The sequence below is a fragment of the Motacilla alba genome, chromosome 3 (assembly GCF_015832195.1).
Source record: "Motacilla alba alba isolate MOTALB_02 chromosome 3, Motacilla_alba_V1.0_pri, whole genome shotgun sequence".
Taxonomy (NCBI): domain Eukaryota; kingdom Metazoa; phylum Chordata; class Aves; order Passeriformes; family Motacillidae; genus Motacilla; species Motacilla alba.
The window spans coordinates 15990368-16013466 of NC_052018.1; the positions used below are offsets into that span (position 1 = coordinate 15990368).

The following is a 23099-nucleotide window of genomic DNA, read 5'->3' on the forward strand; positions in this document are numbered from 1 at the left end:
TTGTATAGACCAAGCAATTTTTTCTAACTCTACATAAAAACAAAGTGAAAAAGTAATCTGGAGAAGGCTAAGAGGCCAGTTGTGCCTTTTCAAGTGTGTGGTAACACTGCAATAAGCTGATAATGGGCAAAACATGACACGGTCATCAACAAAGAAAGAAAGTGCAAAAGTAAACAGGGAAGCCCAGCTGCAGGAGCAGAAATGAATTAGCTGCATGTTGCACACAAGCATTTGAGTCTATTCACAGTAGCAGCACAGCTTACATCTACAAATGCAGAAGAACTTTATGCTTCAATAAAGGAACAAATGAGGAATACATTGATATTCTTCTCCCCAGCTAATTTGAGATACATATTTCAGTAAAATATCCTAGTTAGAAAACAAAGGAAACAGACTACTACACAATTTCATATCATCCCATTCTGATCCAAAAATTATTTCATTCTGGTGGGTTTAACATGTAGATTGTTCATCTCATCTTTCTATCTATTATGAGATAATAAAACCAAAAAATGTTTTTAGTATTTTCTTCACAGGTGCATAGCAACCACCAGACTTAAATTTAAAAAAGTTTAACAAGCACTTTTTGATCTTGTGCACAAGCTTTAACTTTTCAAGATGATGAGCTAGGACATTTTCAGTATGAAGAGTGATGTCATAGCAAAAAATAGTTACTGTGCTGTAATACAGCAAAAAATTAAATAGACAAAAGAAGTGAAGACAGCTTTTATATACAAGTGGTTTTCCAAAGAAACAGGCACAGTTAGTTGCATTATGCTAAAATAACTGAAAGGTCAAATTGTCATAGGAAGGGCATTTTATAAAGGGAAGCATTCTACAATGGCAAAAATGTTCTAGTGGATTACTGACACATCTACAGAAATAATGCAAAATTCTGCTATGAGCTGCAAGTAAAAAGACCTGAACAACAAACCTACGTGATATGAGGTCAAAACACTTTTTCTCCTCTGGGTTTGTTTTCACTTGGCAGGTTAACAGATTGAGCTTTGCTGGAGGTCGGTTAGCCTATTTGAAGATAAAACATACACATTTTAGTACACCCACACTGACTGAAAGCTGCAGATTGAAAGCACACGATAATGTCCAAAAAGGCTTGCCAAAAGACTGGCCAAAAAGACTTGACAAATGGCTGTTAAATTTTTAAGGTCCTCAGGTTTTCATTCATGTTTTCTTCCTCATCATGGTTCATAAGCTACTTTTATCTGATGATTTTGTTTACTGGTAACTGGATAGACACTAGGATTTTGAAAGGAAGAAGGGTAGAATCTCTTTAATTATCACTAACCAGGAACACTTACCTGAAGGAACTGGGTACGAAAAAGAGACAGGTTCATACTTACATTTAATCCCCTAACACTCAGACATTTAGTTTAAAAACATTACTTGTTTAGTTTTCAGTAATTAATTATTTTGACTTCTGCTAATGCCTTTAAGAGATCCCCAAAAAACCAGTTAAGAACAAATGCTGAATTTTTTTAATCAGTAAAGGAAACTAAGTGAAGGAAAATAAGTTTTCACAGAGAAGTCTTGCACCAAACATATGTAAAAGTAAAATGAGCTGGCTGATTACTAAAAAAATCTAGTGAAATAATGTATATTTTACAATGATATATATTTTCTCGTCAAGGTGCTCTCAGCTATTTCAGTTCCTTTTTGAACAAAATGTGACAGTGTTCTACTAAGAGCAAGACTCACAAGTAACTTGCATTTTGAAATACTCATAAAGGCTACAAAGACTTTCCAAACAGCACCTCTGCACTCTTCTTTCCCTTAGCCTACCTGTGCTGCAGACCTGGGGTAGGACCTAGAAAGACTTGTTTGCAACCTTGACTTGAGGAATGGCTTTCACTTCCTACAACTGATAACTAGTTTCACTCTTCTTTTAGAATAATTAAATCAGAAAGCAGATTTAAGTAGTCAACCTTTGCTCTAGAAATAATATCTAAAAAATCATTAAGCCATCATTAAACCATTAGGAAAGAACTATTCTAAGGATAGCAATATTCACAAACTCATTACCACACTTATTGTTGCGTTCTAACCATATAGACTAAGTTGCTAAAATAAGATTTAAATATCTAAACAAAACTATTACCAAATGAAGCTGTACTATCACATAATATTATTAACTTGCAATGAATGATAAGAAATGTAGATATTCTCACAATCTCATCTAAATTTACTGATGAAAACATTTAATTCAAAAAAACAAGGGACAACAAATCAAAAGATTACAGATTCCCTTGAAACAATCTGATAAAACAATACAGCTGGCCAAAAAAGAACAGTATCATTATATCTGCAGACCAGTTAAAAAAATCAAAACCATGGACAAACACAAGAAAGGAAACAAATATGTATTTTTTTTCCTGTTAGGAAGAAAAAAAAAGCATGGTGTCCTTGAAAAATAGTAGGCTCATGCTTTGCCCAGCATAAGCAGCAGACAAAACAAAGTCATGCAAGCTTTGAAACAATAAATGTGCAGGTCACTTTCTGGGCAATGTAAAACAAATTATACCCAAGAGAGGTTTTGGAGGCAGCAAGATGACAATTTATTGACAATTGCATTGTATTCTCTGGCTAATAAATAGCTTTTCAAATTCCAGCCTTCCTTTTAGTAGTAAAAGTGCATAGAGTTTTAATTATTTAGTTATAAATTATACATAAATATATAAAAATATTTCTAAATTATTAATTATTCAGACACTGGGCAGCTCATATATACCTTTCTCACAGGCCCTATCAGAATGTAAAAATGCAATTCGTCTTTAAGAGAAAATCCCCTCGCCCAAGACTTTGGATCTGAAGTGCATTTGGGACCTAATTAGTTTTCTCTAACTTATGAAATATGAAGCTGTAAATGAATGCAGTAAAATGCTTTAGAGGGGTCTGAAGGAGCCATGCCCACAGGACTTGTCCCTCGGGACAGGAGAATACAGCAGAAGAACTCAGTATCACAATCTGGTAACCCAAAGAAACGGCTGCAACAATAATAACATATCCTGGGCAAATATGCTGATCTTGGAAACCATACATATTTTTGAGCTTTTATCTGAAGAACTCCTAACCTGAAGTCAGCATTAACAAGGGTATTAAAAACCCCGTGCATGTGGCTGATAGCACCTCATTCATAGTTCCATCCTGCAGCTGGCTAACAGTTTTTCTCCAGCAGCCTCCCCAGCCTGTGCCCACTGCTTGTGGACAACTCACTTCCATCACATGGCAGGTGCTGCCTGGGGAGAAGCTGATGCTTAAAGACAAAGGGACTGTGTGAGCTCCTCAGCCACACTGATTCAGACATTTGGCAGTATTAGGAGATACTAGACATGGAAAAGACTAACAAATGTAACTAACATTACACTACTTGTTTGAAACCTCTGAGATTCACTTTCCTGATTGAGTCTCTGATTAAATTTCAGACTACTGCTGAGTTTTCGGACACCCACGTTAACATGCCAACACTCTGAAAAGTGCTGCCACCTTTTATACCATACACAGACCAGAGCATCAACTCATGTTCCTTCCTGCAAAAATGGCAATCCTCTATCCATCAAAACTGACTTATAAACTGTTCTAGCAACAAACAGAAGCATAGGAATCAGAAAGTTAGGCCTCTGAGACAATACAGGAGACATAGAGCTGATTTTACAAAAGGCATGAGCAAATATGTCCACTAACAGACTGGCTGGCTGATTTCATGCATTTCTTCTGGATATCAGTGATCAACTTCAAAATAAAAAGATGAAATCTGATTGTTTTGCTTTCAGATTGTCCTTTTAATCATCATGGTAAGGTTTTCAGCAGTAAAGAAAGACCAACAAAAGAAGTTTCGATAAGGACTCTCTTATATTCTTTCTTTTGCAAACAACCAGCAAAACTTCTTTAAACACAAATCCAGCTTTGAGGAGTCTGACGTTTCTGAAATCTTTTTGCCTTGGGACTTCTTGATCTGGAAAGGACTTAGGAATTCCTAATTACATGTTTCAATCTTCTTTTATCATTGTTTTTTCATCCATATATGTTAAATGTACAAATGTTGATTTCTTTGAAGCTTTTAGTTGTCTAAAAGTACAACTTCTGCACATACGCCAATGCAGTCAGGTACATACAGGGTCACAGCTGGGTGACTGACAGAGAACCAAACACATTCTCTCCATCTGTCAGGAGAGCTCCTGACAGGCCAGTTTAAGAACCTGCAATTGCTTGAAGATAGCTGTTCTAGAGACTGACAAAGTAGTCCCTCATAAAGAGAGACTACATGACCAAAGAGAAGTCCATGAAGAATACTTAGACCTAAAAGGAGAAGTATTTACAAATTTGTATTTGATAAAGAAAGCAAAACTGACAACTGAATTTCTGAAATTTTGATGAACTACTGGGATGAGAGAACAATACACCATATTGCAGAGACCAGGAAATATCAACCCTGAGAAGCTTGGAAATTCTCAGAAGACATTCAGAGCAGCCTAGAAAAATTTTAACAAACAAGTATGATTTCTACCTGTTTCAGTGACTGTGAAACAATAATTAATTTTTCACATAAAGCTATCATCAATATATAAGGGGGAAAAGAGTAAATAAGTGAAAATACCTTTTCGGAGTATATTTTGAAACAAGAATGGACTTTTCTAATGTTGTAATATAAAAACTTTGAGACAAAACCTGTGAAATGCACATATCTAAATTCACATTTGAATATTTCCCTCAGGAACTGATTTCCAGCTACAGCTCCACTGATTTCAGTGGGAACATACTGCTTCTGAAAATGTCAGCCCATCTGGTAGACAGGTTATAAAAAGAGAAGAAAACAGTATCTTGACAGACTCACTAACTGTACTTGCAAGTGAAAGTTTCCAAATTCTGCTCCACAAGTGGATTTTGTAGCCTCTGCCAGCTCTGAGCTCCCCCAGCTACATTCCTACTTATACCAGTACAGCATGTCCAACATCAGGCACAACCACAGCACATGGAGACACCAGCATAGAATACACCAACCTTCCCTCTGAGAAAGACACACTCCTATACACCCAAATGAGAGGAGGCATAAACAAGGGGACAATTCCAAAGCCATAGTAAGGACTCTGCTTTGCAGGCCTGACTTTACACTCCTCCTTAACTCCTGATTATCAATTCTGAAGGCAGCAGCTTGTGCTTAGATGCACAAATGAGAGATTGATTCATTTTTGCTGCCAGGGTCAACTTGTAGTCATAGCAACAGGCATAACAGGATGAAGAACAGAACAGTTCATAACAGGAAAAAGAAACAGGACTGTTTATTAGACCAAGAATGGGAAATACTGACACTGAGTTATTTTTTGCCTCAATAAACTTTCTTAAAAGTTTTGAGGAAACAATAAAAAAATGTTACCGGAAAGCACAACCAAGCTGAAGGCAAAGTGCAAAAAGCCCAAACCATGAAAGCATAAAGTTTTAAAATTTTAACAAATGTTTAATAGTTATAGTTAATGTGTTCAAATATTGGTAGTAGTAATAAAGAGGAATTTGCAATTCACTATTTCTTGTCATTCTGGTAGAAGTTGTTTTTAGCCTTGATTTTCCCCAACAGCTACTCCTAAGATCCTAAGGAGCTAATAGACTACCATACAGCAGCAAATCCGGGGGAAAAAAGTAATTCAGCATACTCCAAGTTTATCTTGCAAATGTTTAACTCATATCTAAAAAATTGCTTAATGCCCAACCATACCTTAAAAAAAAAAAAAAAAAAGTTAGAATTTGTATTTTTAGATAGCCTGGTAAAATATGAACATTTACAAGAACTGAGTCACTAAAAAAGCCTTTTTTTCCCATTAACAGTCATGAACATTAAAATAGCTGTATTTTTAGATACTGTGTATGTCTTGATATATTTCTAAAAGGCTGACTTAAAAAATATATCACTCATATTCAAAACACTGCATCAGGAATCTAGCTAATTCCAAATCATAAATATAGATCAGCACAGCTTGTATTTCTGTATTAGTAACCATGTACATAAAATACTGTAAACAAATACTTACTGTACCATGGGAAATTGTAAGAAAACCGTTTTTAACTGAGCACTTCCTTTTCTGCCACACTTTTCTGATTCTAGTTTAAAGGAAGAAAAGAAAGGTGACAGTTTTAAACATATTTTGTATTACATTTCTTGAGCTCTTAGAACCTAATATTTCTCCCAGCAAACTGCAGCAGTACTTACCCATCACTTTTCTTGTACAGACTGCCACTGCGCTCAGTGCCATGCTCCTTGTTTCCCTGAGGCTGATGTAAACTGTAAGCTGTACTCTGACGAATCTGAGAATCCTGAAATAATCAACAGCAATTTGTGATGCATTCCACACTTTCAACCAAACTACTTCTCCATTAATGAGTTTCAGAGCTTTTCCTTCCTGCTCTAATCCAACAGGCCAAATGAAGCACAATTTCCCTCCTCAATGAAAGAGAACAAGATCCATTTATTTTTTCAGAGGGCACCAAAAATTTTTGAGAAGTATCCATTATCAGCACCTGCCAAAATCTTTTTATTTGCCTTTATTTATATTTACTCTTGGCTTTAATATATAGGAGTTTTAACCCAAAACTTAAATGAGTAGTGGCCTTTCCAACTCCTATTAACACTGCAAGGTACAAACACTAAAGACTATTATTACCTGCAATTCCTAGTGTACTCTTCCACTGAAAAAATAATTACATACATCAATTTGAAGAAGTGATTCTCTTTGTGGAAACTGAGTCAAGTTATTGTCTGAATAGCAGAAGAGTCCTCCTGGAAACACAGTTCAGGAGTCATACAGGAAAACTGAAAAGTCATTTCCAAAAAAGAATAATTTAAAGCAAAATATCTGGAAGAAAGTAGAATTCTGAGATAGGAAGAGACAATGATTAATTGAACCCTTCTCACTGCTCTCAGAACTACCCAGAGGCAGGACCCACTGCTGTAAGAGTCCAACTTCTTAAAAAATAAGAACCTGAAAATGAGTAATCTGATGTGTCACATCATATTAACAGCAGTAACGTGACAGAATGGACGTTTAAATGCACACAGAAAGAGTGACTATTACTTAATAGTAATAAGTAATTTTCATTTTTTTTTCTACTGTCATTGCTCTATGAACATAATTACTTTTGTGCTATTTATGGCATTTAATACAAGTATAGTGAGGAAAAAAGACACAAAGTAGCTCACTCATATGACTATGAGCTATTCTAAACACGATGGTAGGGACAGAGCTCCCACATACACCTCTGTTCAGAGTGCTTAGGACTCCTCACCTCCAAGCTGCAGGATTTCAGGCTCATCCTGAACACCCTGCAGGAGCTCAGTGCTCCTGAGAGCCATGAGCTGAGCTCCGCATAGGATGCAGCACTCCTTGGTGCTCCTTTTCAAGAGAAGCAACCTGTGCCCTCTCCCTGCCTCTCAGCAAGTGATGCAGGAAGCCATACCAGGTAGCTACAACACCATCTGGGCCTTTTAAAGAGCCTAAAGAACTACCACTTAGCTGACTGTGCCTGACAAAGCATTTCTTTAGATTTAAACCAGTCTGATTATCGTTCCTTTCTAGTTTGTTTACATAGAATTATTTGGTTTTGCACTCTGCACAACATAAAGGCAGAAAAACATTTTTAAAATATTCCTGTCACTCATTAAAAACTGCTGCACGCATACATTTACTGACTTTTGAAGAAAATCTGATCTGACACTGCCTATTGTGCCCTACCAATGCCTTGATCTCTGCCTCCCATTAGCAAGTAAAGGAACTCCATTTTCAAGATTAGAGGCCTGACAGGAAATTAATTTCAGTTCTCCCCATCCTATATTGTGTAAAGATTTCTGATGACCTCCAACACCTGCTCATAGTACCATTCCCATTAGTCTGTGCTGCTACTTTTTGTGCATTATTTTCTGCCTCATTTCAGCTACCTCCCTGCATCTGTTTATGCTCAGCTGCTGTGTTTGGCCAAACTGGCAAACCAATAATACAAGCTTCCTGCCTCATTTCAGCAGGAGAGGAAGCTGCAGCAGCTGACGTGTATTTCCACACATTCATGACTCTGAACAGGATCTAAAAAATTTAATACTATTTCATTAAAAGATCTTAAGGACAAACATATTGTTCATTTTAAATTCTCAGTTCAGATCACATCCACATCAATACTGTCCAATGTGATTGCCAAATGATGGTTTTCCACAGCCATCTGACAAGAAGCTCATGATTTTGATCCAGCTCCTAAGAGACGGTAACCACCCCACAAATCACCACCATAATTAACATCCTTCCTTTCAGCACGCCTTTTCCATAAGCAGGCCCTCCAAGGATCTTCCCTTATTTCTGGTTTGCATACTAAACAAAACAGAGATAGAAATCACAGATAACAGGGTCAGACCCAATAGCCTCATTGGAGGAGCAGAAACAATGTACATTACCTATGGGAGGAAATGGATTACTGCAGGCTAGAGGACACACACCTAGCTCAGAGTATTGTCATTTTAAGTATGTCTTGAACATAACAAAATCAGAACTTAATCAGGTTTAAGTACACGAGCCAAAGGAACTGAACTTTGACCACTTTATCAACTTTGAAATGTAGATAGGCATATAAAAAGAAGTGAGTCATTTAAAATTTGCAGCATATTCTTAGTGAATCACTTCACTGACCATAGAAAGGTTTGAAATTCTGTCTTCCAAAGTCTATGAAGATACACTGACTTTTAAGTCAAGCTGAACAGCAGAGCTAAAAATGAAAGAAATGTGAAAACAGTATTCTCTAAAGGTGGCCTGTGACTTATGACAAGAGATATTCTGGGATCCTATTTGTCAGCTCCACTATGTGAACATAACAGAACTTTTCCTACAAGGTGCTTCAACCTATACACAACAAATTTTGGCTAGCCATTCCACAGCTCCCATGGAGCGGGATTTTTAGACTGTTTAGATCACTCCTGTGTGTAAAGTTGCCAAAAAAAAGCTCTTATAGCTCTTCCAGAGCCTGAGCATCTCTGACATTTGCAGGATAACTGCCAGGAGGATGTTCCAGAGATCCATCCCTATCCCTATTACACCCCCACAAAGTCTCCAAAAGATGTATCTATCAGAACCCCCTGCAGGCAGCCTCTCTGATCGCAAAACTACCATAATTTTTGTCAAGAAACACAACATTTACCCTATTTTGCAGTGGTCTAAATAGATTATAGGTTCTAACAAAGAAGCAGAAATGAATCTAAACACTACAGTCACAGGAGGTGACCTCACCCAAGGTCATGGGAACAAGAACAGTTAAGGCAATACAACTCTAAGGTTGACTCTGAAACTTGCAGAACTTCTACACTTGAAAAATAAAAACGTAAAAATTAAAAATTATGAAGATGTGCACAAAAAGACATTTAAAAATAAAGTTTCAGTACAAACCAGATTTGACAAAGTTGTGTGCAGGAAGAAACTACGCATATAGGCACAACAAAAAAAGGTTCACTAAGAGTGCTTGTATGTGTTAAAATTTTTAAACATATCAGGAACAATATTTGTCAACATTCTGTCATTTCATACATTAAGTCCATTTTAATTAAAAATACATATATCTTCAAAATCTTGCAAGAACATCAAATCAAGCAACTGGATTTAATTTCCAAAAGAAAGTACAAAGGAAATCACCAATTTGTCTTACAACAATTTTCTTTCCCAAGAAGAGTCTGAAACGTTTTTTGATAATATTTTCCTTTTTTTTTTTTTTTTCTTGCTAATAAAATACACCAAAGAGGAAAAAGAACCAGTCTTTTCATGCCAACAGAAAAAAGCTCAGAGGAAAAATCCAGTTTCTTGAAATCTGAATGCAATTCATGCCATTATTTTCATGAAAACATAGTAACACTTACTCTCCTAGACTTCGGTCACAAAATGTAAATGCATTTCAGGAAGGAAAAAGAAATCAGTTATAGTAAAGAAAATTACAATGCAACGAGAATAATATCAGTGGGTCATACAGTAAATTATATAAGAACTCTTTGGCATCCCACTGGAACTCTTTGGCATCCCACTGATTAATTGATGTTTTGAAAAAGCTCTAAGAATAATTATAGTAATTCTCATGCTCTGCAGGTAAGCATCTATATCTAAATTTGAAGAATTAATAAATAATGACTACAGCATAAAGCACTTTTTATACTTGTATTTTTAAATGTCACAAACTCAGTAGAAATAATAAATGTATGTGTATTACTAACTTTTGAGTATGTGAAAAAATGTGTACTTGTCACATCTTCCATATATATTTAATATCAGTGTCACTGATAGACATTCCCAGCAACCATGAAAGCCACAGACCTGACTGAAAGAGGACACCTGCTAACACACCCTAAACAGCAAAGAATCCTTCTTAGGAGTGGGCAATCAATGGCTAACCCAAAGCAGTCACCACTTCCACGAGGTTCCCTAGTGTCTCATTCTACCAAGCTCAAATTTGGAAGCTTTTGGCAAATCAGTGAGTCCTGAATGCCAGGCAGAATCTAAGGAAGTGCCTGCTGATCTTGTGGGACTTTGTACACAATGGTCATTATCACAAACTTCCCAAGGTAACAAAGTGAGAAGTGTTCGAGACCGTTCCAAATGCCTGTCAGCAAGTTACAGAATCACTTGGATTGGGTTGGGAGCGGCCTTTAAAGATCATCAAGTCCAACCCCCAGCTGTGGGCAAGGACACCTTTCACTAGATTACATTGTTCAACAACCATCATCTGTCACCAGGAAGAGCTAGGAGTCACCATAACTTTTTATGGGAAGATCAAAGCAGGACCGGAAAAGATCAAGGAAGTCTGAGCTCTGCAGACTAAACTATTTCATTGTGATCCCTCTCAGAAAGAGAATCTGAAAAGTGGGGGGGTGGCTCATTCATCACTTACTCATGGCCCAGCAGCCACACAAAGGAAGCTGGCTGGCATTTATTTATATTAAGAGGAGGCAGTAGCAATCTGAAAAAAAGTATACCCAGTATTTAGGATTACATTATACAAAAGATGCTTACTTCCAGATGAGTGTTTGAGATTACTCCAGAATTCACTAAATCTAATGGCAATCATAACTAGAACTCAAAAAATACTTATTTTTTGGGTTGCCAAGCTGACCCAGCTCCTGCACATCTGAACACTGGCATTTTGCAGCTGAGTACCAAACTTGATTGTCATTTTTTGCAAATGATGACAGAGGTGTTTTGGGATGTGAAGTTCAATTTTACATAATCATTATACAGTTTGGAATAATATTGTGAGATAAGGTTCTACATGGTCTTCTTGATGCTGCCCAAGTTTTTCATTCTCAGTTTGAGCAACAGTGCACCATCTGAAGTATTTTACAACACTGGTAACAAAAAGAAATTATTTTTCAGTAAGTCTCATATTTTTAGTGGGCATTTGTTTTTTTAAAAAATGCTTTTGTCAGAAACATTCAACATCAGCCTCAAAACAAAAATGAATTAACAAAAGGAATTAAATGTCTGATAAAAGTTAAAATAACTTTACTTTGAATATTAACATTACATTACAAGTAATTAAAATAGGTATTCCAAAGTCAAACCACCTTATATGCTCACCTCTTTCTGATCAACTTGGAGTGCTGATTTTAAAATATCTCTGAGCTGTGTTAATTGTCTTCGTTCTTCATCTTGTGCTTGTTTAATCTTGAACAAAGAAAAACACGTATCAAAAATAACATTTTTTTAACTTTCGATGCAGGTCTTTCAAATTTGCTGCTTAATTGGTTCATTTTTTGAGAAATATTCAGTGAGAATGAAAGCAAAAAGAAAAGATAATGTGATGGCTTTGTTTTCCCTTGTATCTTCAGAAGACTTGATAATGGTTAGGATATTGCTGGGTTAAGGCTTTGATATTGGCTCACAATGCTTTTGCTTCCTTGTGCTCCATTTGAAACCTCATGTTATTTTCCACTTAATAAACCCTTTTGAGCAAAGGCTGTTTTCATAACATTTTACACAGTGGGGTACTGAACTGAAACTAAGACTTGTGAATGTCATATTAAAAGAAGACTTTACCAACAATCTACTCTAAACCTTAAATGCTGACTATTAAAGCAGCCAGGCAACCTGAACCAAAATGATCATGCTTCTACTGTAGAAAACTAAATTTACCACACAAACATGAAATGTTGCTACTCACTGTATAAAGATCTGTCGAGAGCGTCTCAATTGAAGGTTTGAGACTTTCAACTGCTTTTAACCCATCCTGAAAGAAACTTAAAAAGAAAAGCAAAAAGCCAGCTGTTATGAAACTTTACTTTGAATGTTCTGCTTAAAAAGTTGCCAAAGTAAGACATACATATTATTATGCCATGCCATAAACTTCAAAATAGTAAACTTTTTAAAAATTAATCTTTGACTGATCCACCTCTTTATTTCCATCAGAGCTTATTCTAACATGCAAAATCCCCATTTAGATTCAGAACTGCCAGAATCCATTGCCACATAAATTTTCCTCATTCTCACCTCAAATCCAAGTTCTCATCACGCTTTGTGAGTGCCCAGAACAAGTAAGATTCACTTGAAGAAAAGCAAAACCTCCATATAAAATAATTGTGATTTCTTGAAGCCACATAATTTAATGTCCGATGCAATCCTTTTACTAAAGGAAAACCCCTCTGTTTCCCAAGCATTAATTATGCTCTATAAGTGAGCTTATAGAATATGCTACACCTTTCTGTAGTACATGCATTTTGAATTGGCAGAGTAATGCTGTCTATTCTAAGTATTCCAGTTCTTAAAAAAATAATTTGAGATTTAAAAAATAAATTATAAGAAATCACAGTTACATGTATGTTTGATTAAATATTGCTGCACTGTTCACAAAACGAAATATTTTCACTCTGGGAAGCAGTCATGAAAGTGACAATACAACACAGCACTTACGTTGCTAAAATTTTATTAAACGGACAGAGCAGATTAATGACACACCACAAGTGAAACTGATTTTAAAAGCAACACATCTATTAAGGAAAAAATACATAGATACAGACTAGTGTTTTAAGATGAAAAACTGATTCAAACAGGTTAGCAGTGGCTCTTTCAAGTTTATAGCTGCGACTTCATTGCTACATGGCAGACTTGTAACACTATTGTAGCAAAAAGCACATAATTCTAATGAGAATTCTGTGTTTTACTACTGGGTCCTCCTCCAATCAACTAGAAAAACAGTGACTCTTTCAATATAGGTTTATTCCACTGCTTATGCAACTTATTTTTCTTGATTGCATAATTAATTTAGATCACTGTTAGATACACTCAAAGAAGTCCATCAAAACTAATGGACCACTAAGTAATAGAACAAACTAAAAGCCCTGTTTCAAGAGTAGTTTATAAACATGGCAAATTATTGCTCGGTATTCCTTTGGAACATACAACTATATTCAATGTAACAAGCTCAACCTCATTACATGTTTCAGAATACAGTAACAAAAGCTATGACTAATCTGACAAAAGAAATCTGTCAAAAGACATCAGCAAGAACAGCTGAAACTTCAGATTTTAAAAATTCTAGAAAAGTGTTATGATGATGTCAAAATTTGAAAACAAAATGTTGTTCCAGTTAGTGTAGAGATTATGAAAAGTAAAACATACTTGCACTGAGCATGAAAATACTTGATCAAGTTCTGAAGCAAGTCCACTCCTTTTTTAATCTTGATTTCATTGACTTTCAGCAGGTACTGTTAAAACAATAATTCACAAAATAAATTATTTATTACTGTTACAGGGTTTTTTTTAACACTTCATTTTCAGTTATATTTCAACAAGTTTAAACAGTGGCAGATTTACAAAACCTAAAAGAAAATGCAGCAAAAAGTGGCTTCAAGATTTAAGTCACACAAAAAGAATTCTTGTCACTGCTGACTTTTGATATCCTGTGAGGATATTTCACTATGATTTGTTCAAATTGTTAGAATATCCTTTGGGGCTCCTAAGGAAAGCCACTGTTAAAGAAAGCATGAAAGGGTTTGTTGAGTACATTTAGGAACCCATTCTTATACCTAGCAGCACATCTAAAAATTTATCTCACTAGTCATTAACTAACCAGATGTCATTAAGGAGGAAAGCTAAAATAAAAGTGAGGGATTATTTTAACAAGTTTTGAAATCTGCCTGTTTATTTTATAGGTTTCTTTATCAAATCCTTATACATGGCAATTACAACAAATTACAAGTTCAGCAAGAGATTTTTCAATGAATCTACTGTCATGTACAAAAGAAGTGTAATTACCGTCCTTTTGCATAAGGCACAATCAAAGTCCACATTAAGCAGCAGCTCCTCCCCTGAATATCATAGCATAAAATGTCAGCCATGCAAGCAGAAGTATGATTGATCAAATATCAAAGTCCTTAACTGTCCATTAAATGACAATAAATTTTAACCCCAACTTAGCCAGTGACCTCCAAGCAAAGGAGTGAATATCTTCTTAATGATGCTCTAATGCACCTGGGTTTCCCCTTCTCACCATACACTCTAAATGTTTTAAATCAGCTAAAGTAAAGCAGCATCCAAGTGCCAGTTTTCAATGTTGCAGCCTCTTATGCTGGTTCAGGTGAACAAATGATGAGCCTAAATGTAGACATTTGCACTGGAGAGTATTTATTTACAACAATCACCTCTCCAGCTCCTGTTAATTTAAAATGGAGCTCTAGGCATTTGGTATTCAGTTCACTTTCATAATTTATAGAGAACTGGTCTGTACTTATCATAAAACTTCAATATGTCACCCTTCTGACTTACTATCAAAACAAAACTAAAGTCCTCTTTCACAACTATTCAGAGGTAACTGAATATAAACTTCTTTTCCTCAAAATCAGAAGAAATACAGGATACACTTCAGCTATTCCACATTTAAGGAAATTTAATCCAAATTCACAGACTATATCCTTCATTATCACTACAACTGACTAAAGTGAACTCTTCCTTTACCATGACACAGCAAAAGAGAAGCATCTGTTCCTAGTTGTTTCTTAGGAAGGCTACAGATGGGCAATTAGCTGACAACATCCATATGTTTATTGGTTACTCAAATCCCTTAATCAGTTTTGAACATTTTAGTCTGATTCTGTATAGGAATGTGAAGCTTTTCTCTTATGTATGAGTGCATGTAGTTACCAAAAGTAATATACAGGACAACTGCAGTTATGCTATGCTGGCATATGAGTCAAATTAGCGATCATCATCACAGGAAAGGCAGTAGAAACACCCATGGTGTATTTCTGGGCTAATGTGTACTAAAAAAGAACACAGCAACTTGAATTCCCAACCACAGAACCAGACATAACCTTAAATTAATCGAACCAAAAATATTCACATCAGATTTAACATATTGCAAAATCACAGAGATTTTGAAGTAGAAACATTCTGAAACAACTTGAAAGACAACTGGATTCCATCCCTAGCACTTTTGTCCTGTACCAACCCAGCAGTGTGCTAGACTAGAGCCTCTCCTCCTAATAACGCAACAGCTGTCAGGACAGGGAACAATTCAGAGAATGATCAAGGGCTTAAAATAACTTACAGTGATGTAGTGGTGTAAAGACTGATTTATTATAATCTCTTAGTGTTTTATTTGCATTAATTTAGCTGTTTAGTGAAATTAGAAAATAGCTAAATTTCCTGCAAAGTTTGCCCATCAGGAAAATAAAAAATGTGTTTTCACAAATGGAGTCAACAAATAACTTGGCATTTCCCTTTAATATCACAGCTACTCTTAAACAATTGCATTTTTCAAAATTTTCCTACAAACAGCACAATAATAATAATAATAATAATAATAATAATAATAATAATAATAATAATAATAATAATAATAATAATAATAATTCCACACTGAATCTTACTTCACACATCTGTAACTGGAAGAACCTTCTTTCTTTCTCCATCTCTTCTGCAATTTCAGCTCCACTTATTTCTGTACGAATCATCCCATGAAGCTTAGCATGCTCTTTTTTCTCCTTCTCTATTTTTGTACTATAAGGCAAAAAAGAATCAGTCAATGAAGTGATAAATCCACAGCCTCTCAGGAAATCAGATTATTCACAAAGTCTACTGACAGATTCGGAGCCAAACTTCTGTAGCTTTGCATATGACTTACTTCCAAATGACATTTCACTTGAAATTTGACAATGACTAAAGATCAGCAATGACATACAGTAGCTGAAATATAATTAATCATCTGTTAAAGTAATGTTCTGACAGATATTCCAAAAAGACAGTCCATGAGAAATACATACTAAGTTCCTGCTCCAAAGAAAGAAAATACAGGAAAAAATAATGAGTTTTAATTGAAAACATAGGGGGATGTTTAATCCCAACAGAGCAAACACTGGTTAACAAAGTTCAGTTATGTCACCAGATTTATTGAGTCTTGCCTGTCATCAAGTCATCTTCTATATATACAGGGTTTCCTAAGCCAAAATCACAGTTGCTGTCTCTACTTGCTGCTGAGCCAGTTGGCACTGGGAATGCCGACCAGCCGGCTGTGTTGCAGACTTCAAAGTCTGCTAGACCAGCTGTCCTAATTCCCTAAAAGTTTCCATGAACATTTTCCAAGAGCTCTGAATAAAACAGGTTCTCCTGCAGAATATAAATGAATAACCAATGCCTGGCCTATTCCCATAAACTCACTTCTCCATTTGTTAAAGCTATTCTCCATATTATTCCTAAATGCAGCATAATTTGACAACCCAGTTAGGTAAGTCTCATATAAATACATATATGTATATATTAAGGAAAGAAAATACGTAAAGGTATTAACTTTTTCAAGACTTTTAGTTTGCCACTCATACTGTTTAGAACCTCAAATTCTGAAAAGAGCTTCCTGAGGAAATGCTATACTGCTTTTGAACAAGGAATACAGGAAGGAGATCAGAGGAACAAATAACACACACAACTGTCCTACCTCCTCTTGGGTAGAGGTAGAGTCAAGTGTCTCTTAGCTCTCTCTCTGAAAAGGTGACATGTCTCAAGTACTCTCTTAACCTGATGTTAACATTACCCTAACAGCTTATGGGAAAATGTCTAGAAGGTCTAAGGACTTCCACACAACAAAATATTCTGTACTTACACTTCTCATAAATGAGGAACTGCCTCCTATTACACCTCAAGCAGCAAGAGAAAACAAGAACTAATTCCATTAATTCTTCCCTGCAACATTCCCACTGGGAAGAATTTTGAGCAGCAATTCAAGAAGCCCCACTGTGTTCTCATCACGGGCAGGCACAGCAGAGCCAGCCCTGTGCAGTACTGCAGCAGCCAGCACAGCCAGCCAGCTCCTCCTCAGCCCATCACATCCCGCCAGAAGCAGACGTTTGGAAGGAAGCTCCTCTCCTTTGAAAAAAATGTTCTGAAAACCTCCAGTTGCCTGAATTAAAACTCAATTCCAGAATGTTCTGTTTTCATGAACAGTAAGTCCTCACTCTTACCCAAATTACTACCAATTATGCTATTTTGAAGGCACAGAAAACAAGAGCCCAGAAACAAGAATTAACCAGACAAGAATTAACCTGAACAAGAAAGAGAAACCACTACAAAAAAGATTCACACACAGAAAATTAAGAATATGCAGCTCGTTTCTAGCCCACACTCTAGAAGAATTTACATTATATCATACTTGATAGTTCTAAAACAGCCGAAACCTCAGAGGAAAGATCCAGGGTGTTTCTGTTCTCTCAATTTCCGAATTAACCTAACAGTTCTTGAGGCCAGAGAACTCACTAACGTGACCAGGTGTGAGAAGGCTAATAACTACCAATTACCATTGTATAGTATTTTCATTTTTTACAGAGAACAATACTCAAGCAGAAGAAAATGAAACCACCTCCAAAATCTTAGGAGTTTATTAGCAAGTCATAAGGTATCTGTCAATGCTAGTTAAACTAAAAGACAGCTAACACTGCCAAACAGTCAAACATTACACGCAATACCACAGCATACATTGTACTCCTCCTAAGGAAAGCCAGATTTTGGTGACAGAGTGCTTTCTGCTCTTTAAAGGATAAATCATACTCCACAGACAAAAGAATAGTTAAACCAAGATGAAAATATACTGACCTCTATCAAGCAATTCAGAGAAAGATATCCTTGAAGCCATTTGGTGGAGCTTCAGGCCGCCTGTTTTCAAAAACTCAAAAAGATACTTTACCAAAAACCCCAAATCACCTCTCAGTGACAAGTATCAGAGATACATGCCTCGTGCATGTCACACTTACATTTCCTCATTATTTTACTTCTAATATCTAACTACATCTTCATCTTTGTAATTCAGAACTTAACCTGTTGTTTGCCACAATTATAGGCTACCTCCTATGTGACTGATACTACAGGACACTTTGTTTCTAGGGAAACAAAGAAACCCCTCACAGCCCTTTTGCATGCAAGTCTTCTGAGTGCTAAAGGCTGGCTGAGTGTTCTATCCAAATGCAAGGATCAACTCAGCTTCAAGTGTCAGTCTATTGTGACATTAACCAAATCCTTTTGGCAAAGACAGTCCTGTAATACTACACTGTGAGACTTCCAAATGTTGCAGGGTATTCAGGTTTTCCAGGCAGATCAATTAACTCAAATGAATAACAAAATTGTGAAAACTCAAAAAAATACCCTAGAAACAATAAGAAAGCAGCAAATGTTTTGTAATGCTGCTATTCTTGGAGCTCATGCAGCACATATCACATATACACACTTTGCTGACTAAGATTAAAATGTGAGCACACGTCAGTCCATTTACAAGACAGCTGCACACAAGTAATATACAGTGAGGTCAGATGTGCATAACAGACAAGCAAAGCTGAAATACAGGATGAAGAATTACAACAGTAAAGTCAAAGAGATACAAAGTGAATGGCCTCACCCATTCATTTTCCAATATAAGACTATTTTTACTACTTCAATTTGAAAAGCAACCATCTTTCAATATAAATTACAATTTTCATTTCAAATAAATCAATTTTGTCATACAGATTGTGGTATAAATAAGCACCAAAGACTTGTATTTATTTTCTGTCAGTCAATAAGGGTAAAAAATTAGAGCATCCTGTGTGGAAGCAGCAGTAGTGAACTGGCTGACTGGGAAGCAACTCTGTCATTCTTCCTCTCCTTCTCCACACAGCCGTCAGCCAGGCTGAGTCTGGGTACATACATGAGAAGGTGCAGAGACTGAGAATAGCACCTGGAAGGAACACACTTTAATTGGTAGCCCTCTGGAAAAAGAAGTGCTTCTGAAGGCTATTTTGTTTGACAAAATATTAGACATTTTCATTTCAAATATCCTTTCTTTGTCTAGTCTTCCTTTTCAGCCTGACTCTCCAGGCTTGGGCCCTCCAGCTTTTTGGTGAAAGAGCCTCTATTTTATTTCACCCTACTGTCTGTCAATGCTCACAGTAAAGTATGTCTCTCCTAACATGCAAGTCCTCAATGAAGAAGTCATCTTTTTCTTTTGGAAATGCTTGAAAGGTTTTTCCTGCCATACATCCTGCTCTGAATGATAAAGGGGAAGAGGACAGAAGGAGTGAAATGTGCTCAGATATTTTCATCATTTCACCCATAACATCTGCAGATTCATTCAAAGACTTTTCCATTTAATTTCTAGGTAATGTCTTTCAAAATAAAAATACTTAATCTTAGACTTGAAACAGTATATTGTGGATGTGGTTACCTGGACTTCAGTAAAGCCTTTGACACTGTTTCCCACAGGATTCTCCTGGAGAAACTGGCTTGAACAGGTACACTGTTCACTGGGCAAAAGAACTGCCTGGAGAGCCAGGCTTGGAGGATGATGGTGAATGGAATTACTCCAGCTGGTGACTGGTCACTAGAAGTATTCCCCAGGCTTGGTGTTGGGGCCAGTCCTGATTAATATCTTTATGAATCACCTGGAAAAGGGGCTTGAGTGCATCCCCAGTAAGTCTTCAGATTAGACCAGGCTGCGGGACTGTGTGGATCTGCTGGAGGGTAGGAAGACTCCGCTGAGGGATCTGGACAGGCTGGATCGATAGGGAATAGCCAGTGATATGAAGTTCAATAAGGCCAAGTGCGAGGTTGGATCACAACAACCCCAAGCAGCCCTACAGGCTGGGGACAGAGAGGCTGGAAAGCTGCCTGTCAGAAAAGAGCCTGGAAATCCTGGTCAGAAGCCAGCTGAGCACAAGCCAGCATATACCCAGGTGGCCAAGAAGGCCAGAGGCATTCTGGCCTGTATCAGTAATAGTGTGGTTAACAGGACCAGGGCAGTGATCATGCCCCTGTATCTGCACCAGTGAGTCCACACCTCGAGCGCTGTATCCAGTTCTAGGCCCCTCAAAGACATAGAGGTGCTGGAGCAAGTCCAGAGAAGAGCAACAGAGCTGGTGAAGGGTCTGGAGCACAGGTCTGATGAGAAGTGGCTGAGTGATGCAGTTAGTTTTAGGGGGCCCCTGGCAAGTCCCTGTGAGCCTCCTAAGCTGTGTGTTCGCTGGTAGCAGCAGGCAGGCAAGGAGACTCCACACGGCTTCTGAGGGTGTTAATTAGATGAGGGTTTATTGGGGGTCCCACCCCCGGGAGCAGCATAGTTTCTGAAGGGAAAGGGGGTGGGGGCGAGGGGGAAGGGGAGAGAGGGAGAGCCTAGGGAGAAATGGAGAAAAGGGGCCAAGAGCGAGTCTGGTCTCCTCCGCACAGCTTAAGAGGGATAATCAAAGTGGGCGCGGGATAAGACTTGGGCCAATGTGATTACAGATACATGACACTGCAGGGGAGGATCACAGCTTAGAATAAACCATACATTTTCGATGGGTGAGACAGAGCATAACATTTAACTAAAATGCAACACCATGGCTGAGGAAGCTGGGATTCTTTAGGTTGTTGAAAATGAGGCTTGAGGGGACCTTTTCACTCTTAACAACTACCTGAAAGGAGGTTTTAGCAGTGGAATTTCAGTTTCCTCTCACAGGTAACAAGCAATAGCACAAAAAGAAAATGCCTCAAGTTACACCAGGGAAAGTTTTGGTTGGATACTAGAAAAAAAAATTCTTCTGGAAAGGGTTGCCAAGCATTGGAACAGGCTGCCCAGAGGAGTGGTTGAGTCGCTATCCCCACAGGTATTTAGAGTGCAGATGTAACACTTAGGGACATGCTTTATATGTGGACTTGGCAGCACGAGATTTATGGTTGAACTTGATAATCTTAAAGGTATTTTCAAAGTTAAATCATTTTATTATTCTATTCTATGATTTTTTTATATTTAAGCAACCTTGTTTAGCACTTCCATTCTATATCACTGTTTACAAGCTGGGACCTCTACTTCGTCTTATCTACTTGCATTAAAAGGAAACATGGCAGAAATATCTAGGAGCTATGAATATTAATGGTCTTCTGAGTCCAGAAGTTAGAGCTCTGAAGAAGTAAATTGAGAAATGCTTGCAGAATTTTCAGATAAAATTGTTTTATATTGTGCAAAACATGAGTTTACTAAACTGAAAACAGCATCACTTAAACAAATAGTTGTGCAGACATCTTAACAGATGACTGTATTTGACTTTGTTCATTTTTTCCATTGACTTCAAATAGTTCAGAAACAAATCAATGATAGTTATTTCTAGATATGAGCGCTTGCGTTTCTTCACAGTAATGTATTGTTAATGCCTGGATCTTAAAATGCCATAAGCACATTCAAACACTCTTCACTCAGTTGTGCAAAAGAGACCTCATGCCCAGTTTTTAAAAGGAGAATGGCAAAGAAGGAGAGGCAATCAGCCTTCCCAGAAATAGCTCATTAGTTTCCATTAAACCTTTACATTTCATAGCATGAGCACAACACTTGTTAAAGAAGACTTCTGAAGATAATAGGCATTTACAGGCCTCAAAATAAGATTCTATTCTAAAAAATTAACTTTTTTTTCTTTTCAGGAAAATCAGGCTTAAATCCAGAATACAGACATATTCAGCTAAAAAAAACTGTGAATAATATGCTTCAGTAAGTTTATGCTTCTATTTCCTGTGTAAAATTGACACAAAGTCTTTACCTCGGAATCTACCACAACAGGACCGATCAAACTGAAGCACGTGGGTGATATCTGGCTCAGCGCCTTGCTGAATCCGATCTGTCTGCTGGGAGAATGAGCAGTTTTTATGACATGTGGACTCCTTCCCCATATGGTCCCCAGCACGCCTGCCATTAGTGTTTAAGTACACGGGAAAGCAAGTGCCTCGTAACAAGAAGAGCCCAGTCTGAAACAGCTCTCCCAAAGGACACAGACCAGTCCCGCTGCGCTGCTCTGGTGGCCAGCAGCATCTCCCAGCTCTTATATGGAAACAACAACTGTAACTGAGGTCCCAGTAGAAATGCACTGCTATAAGGCTTTAAAAACATTTCAAAATCTTTATGGCTCCAGCTGAGTCATGTTAATGATTGGTAGCGAGAAAATATAAATTATTCATGAATGCCACCTCAGGATAGTCCCAATTTTTGACTGAAGTAAGTTTGCATGAAGCTATAGGTTGCTTGCTCCTCATACTACCTTATTCAAGAGCAGCCCCAGGGTACAGAGAAATAGGGCTCCAGCTTCCCTCCATTACTTCAGCTAAGGTGATCCTGAGGAAAATAGTCAGAGCAGTTAGGTGGCTACAGGGCAAAGAAGAAGCATAGAAATCAACAATGATGGATGGTGATCCAAGATCATCAGAATGGATCTTAACATCTCTCTCTCAAACAAGAACTAGATACATAGGAATTTTTAAACACACCTAATTACATAGAGAAGGTGAATCTCCAAAATTGTTATGGGAATAAAGCAAAGCAGATACCATTTTTAAATTAACTTTCTTTCTTTTGAAATATGTCACACTTGGGTATATTTGCACCCAAGAGGTTATCACAAAGGTGCAAGGAAGAGAGATGAGATAGTATGATAAATAAGCTTAAATTTTTTCCTTATAAAGGCAGCAATCAATATGAAAATTGTCACTTCCCAACAGACTACAAAAATACCACTTCATTATCTGGCATGTTGCTTCACAGGTCTGTACTTGTGACTAGGAAATACAGATGAACAATATGGTATTAAGCATATGATACAGAGGCATGTG

At 37.1% G+C, this 23099-nt stretch overlaps 1 protein-coding gene across 6 annotated transcripts in view; it reads right to left on the minus strand.

The window, feature by feature from the left end:
• Window positions 1-23099, minus strand: part of ASAP2 (ArfGAP with SH3 domain, ankyrin repeat and PH domain 2) — an 86170-nt gene that overhangs the window by 26074 nt on the left and 36997 nt on the right. For 3 of the 6 annotated variants that reach the window (XM_038130697.1, XM_038130699.1, XM_038130696.1), the window contains exons 6-13: window positions 15884-16013; window positions 13635-13720; window positions 12181-12256; window positions 11598-11684; window positions 9890-9898; window positions 6218-6321; window positions 6039-6108; window positions 939-1026 (exon numbers count right to left, since the gene is read on the minus strand). In XM_038130697.1, the coding sequence (XP_037986625.1) occupies window positions 939-1026; window positions 6039-6108; window positions 6218-6321; window positions 9890-9898; window positions 11598-11684; window positions 12181-12256; window positions 13635-13720; window positions 15884-16013 (650 nt within the window). Of the gene's footprint in view, window positions 1-938; window positions 1027-6038; window positions 6109-6217; window positions 6322-9889; window positions 9899-11597; window positions 11685-12180; window positions 12257-13634; window positions 13721-15883; window positions 16014-16414; window positions 18942-23099 lie in introns of those variants that run through there. The other 3 variants (XM_038130700.1, XM_038130698.1, XM_038130701.1) reach the window with 2 other exon arrangements.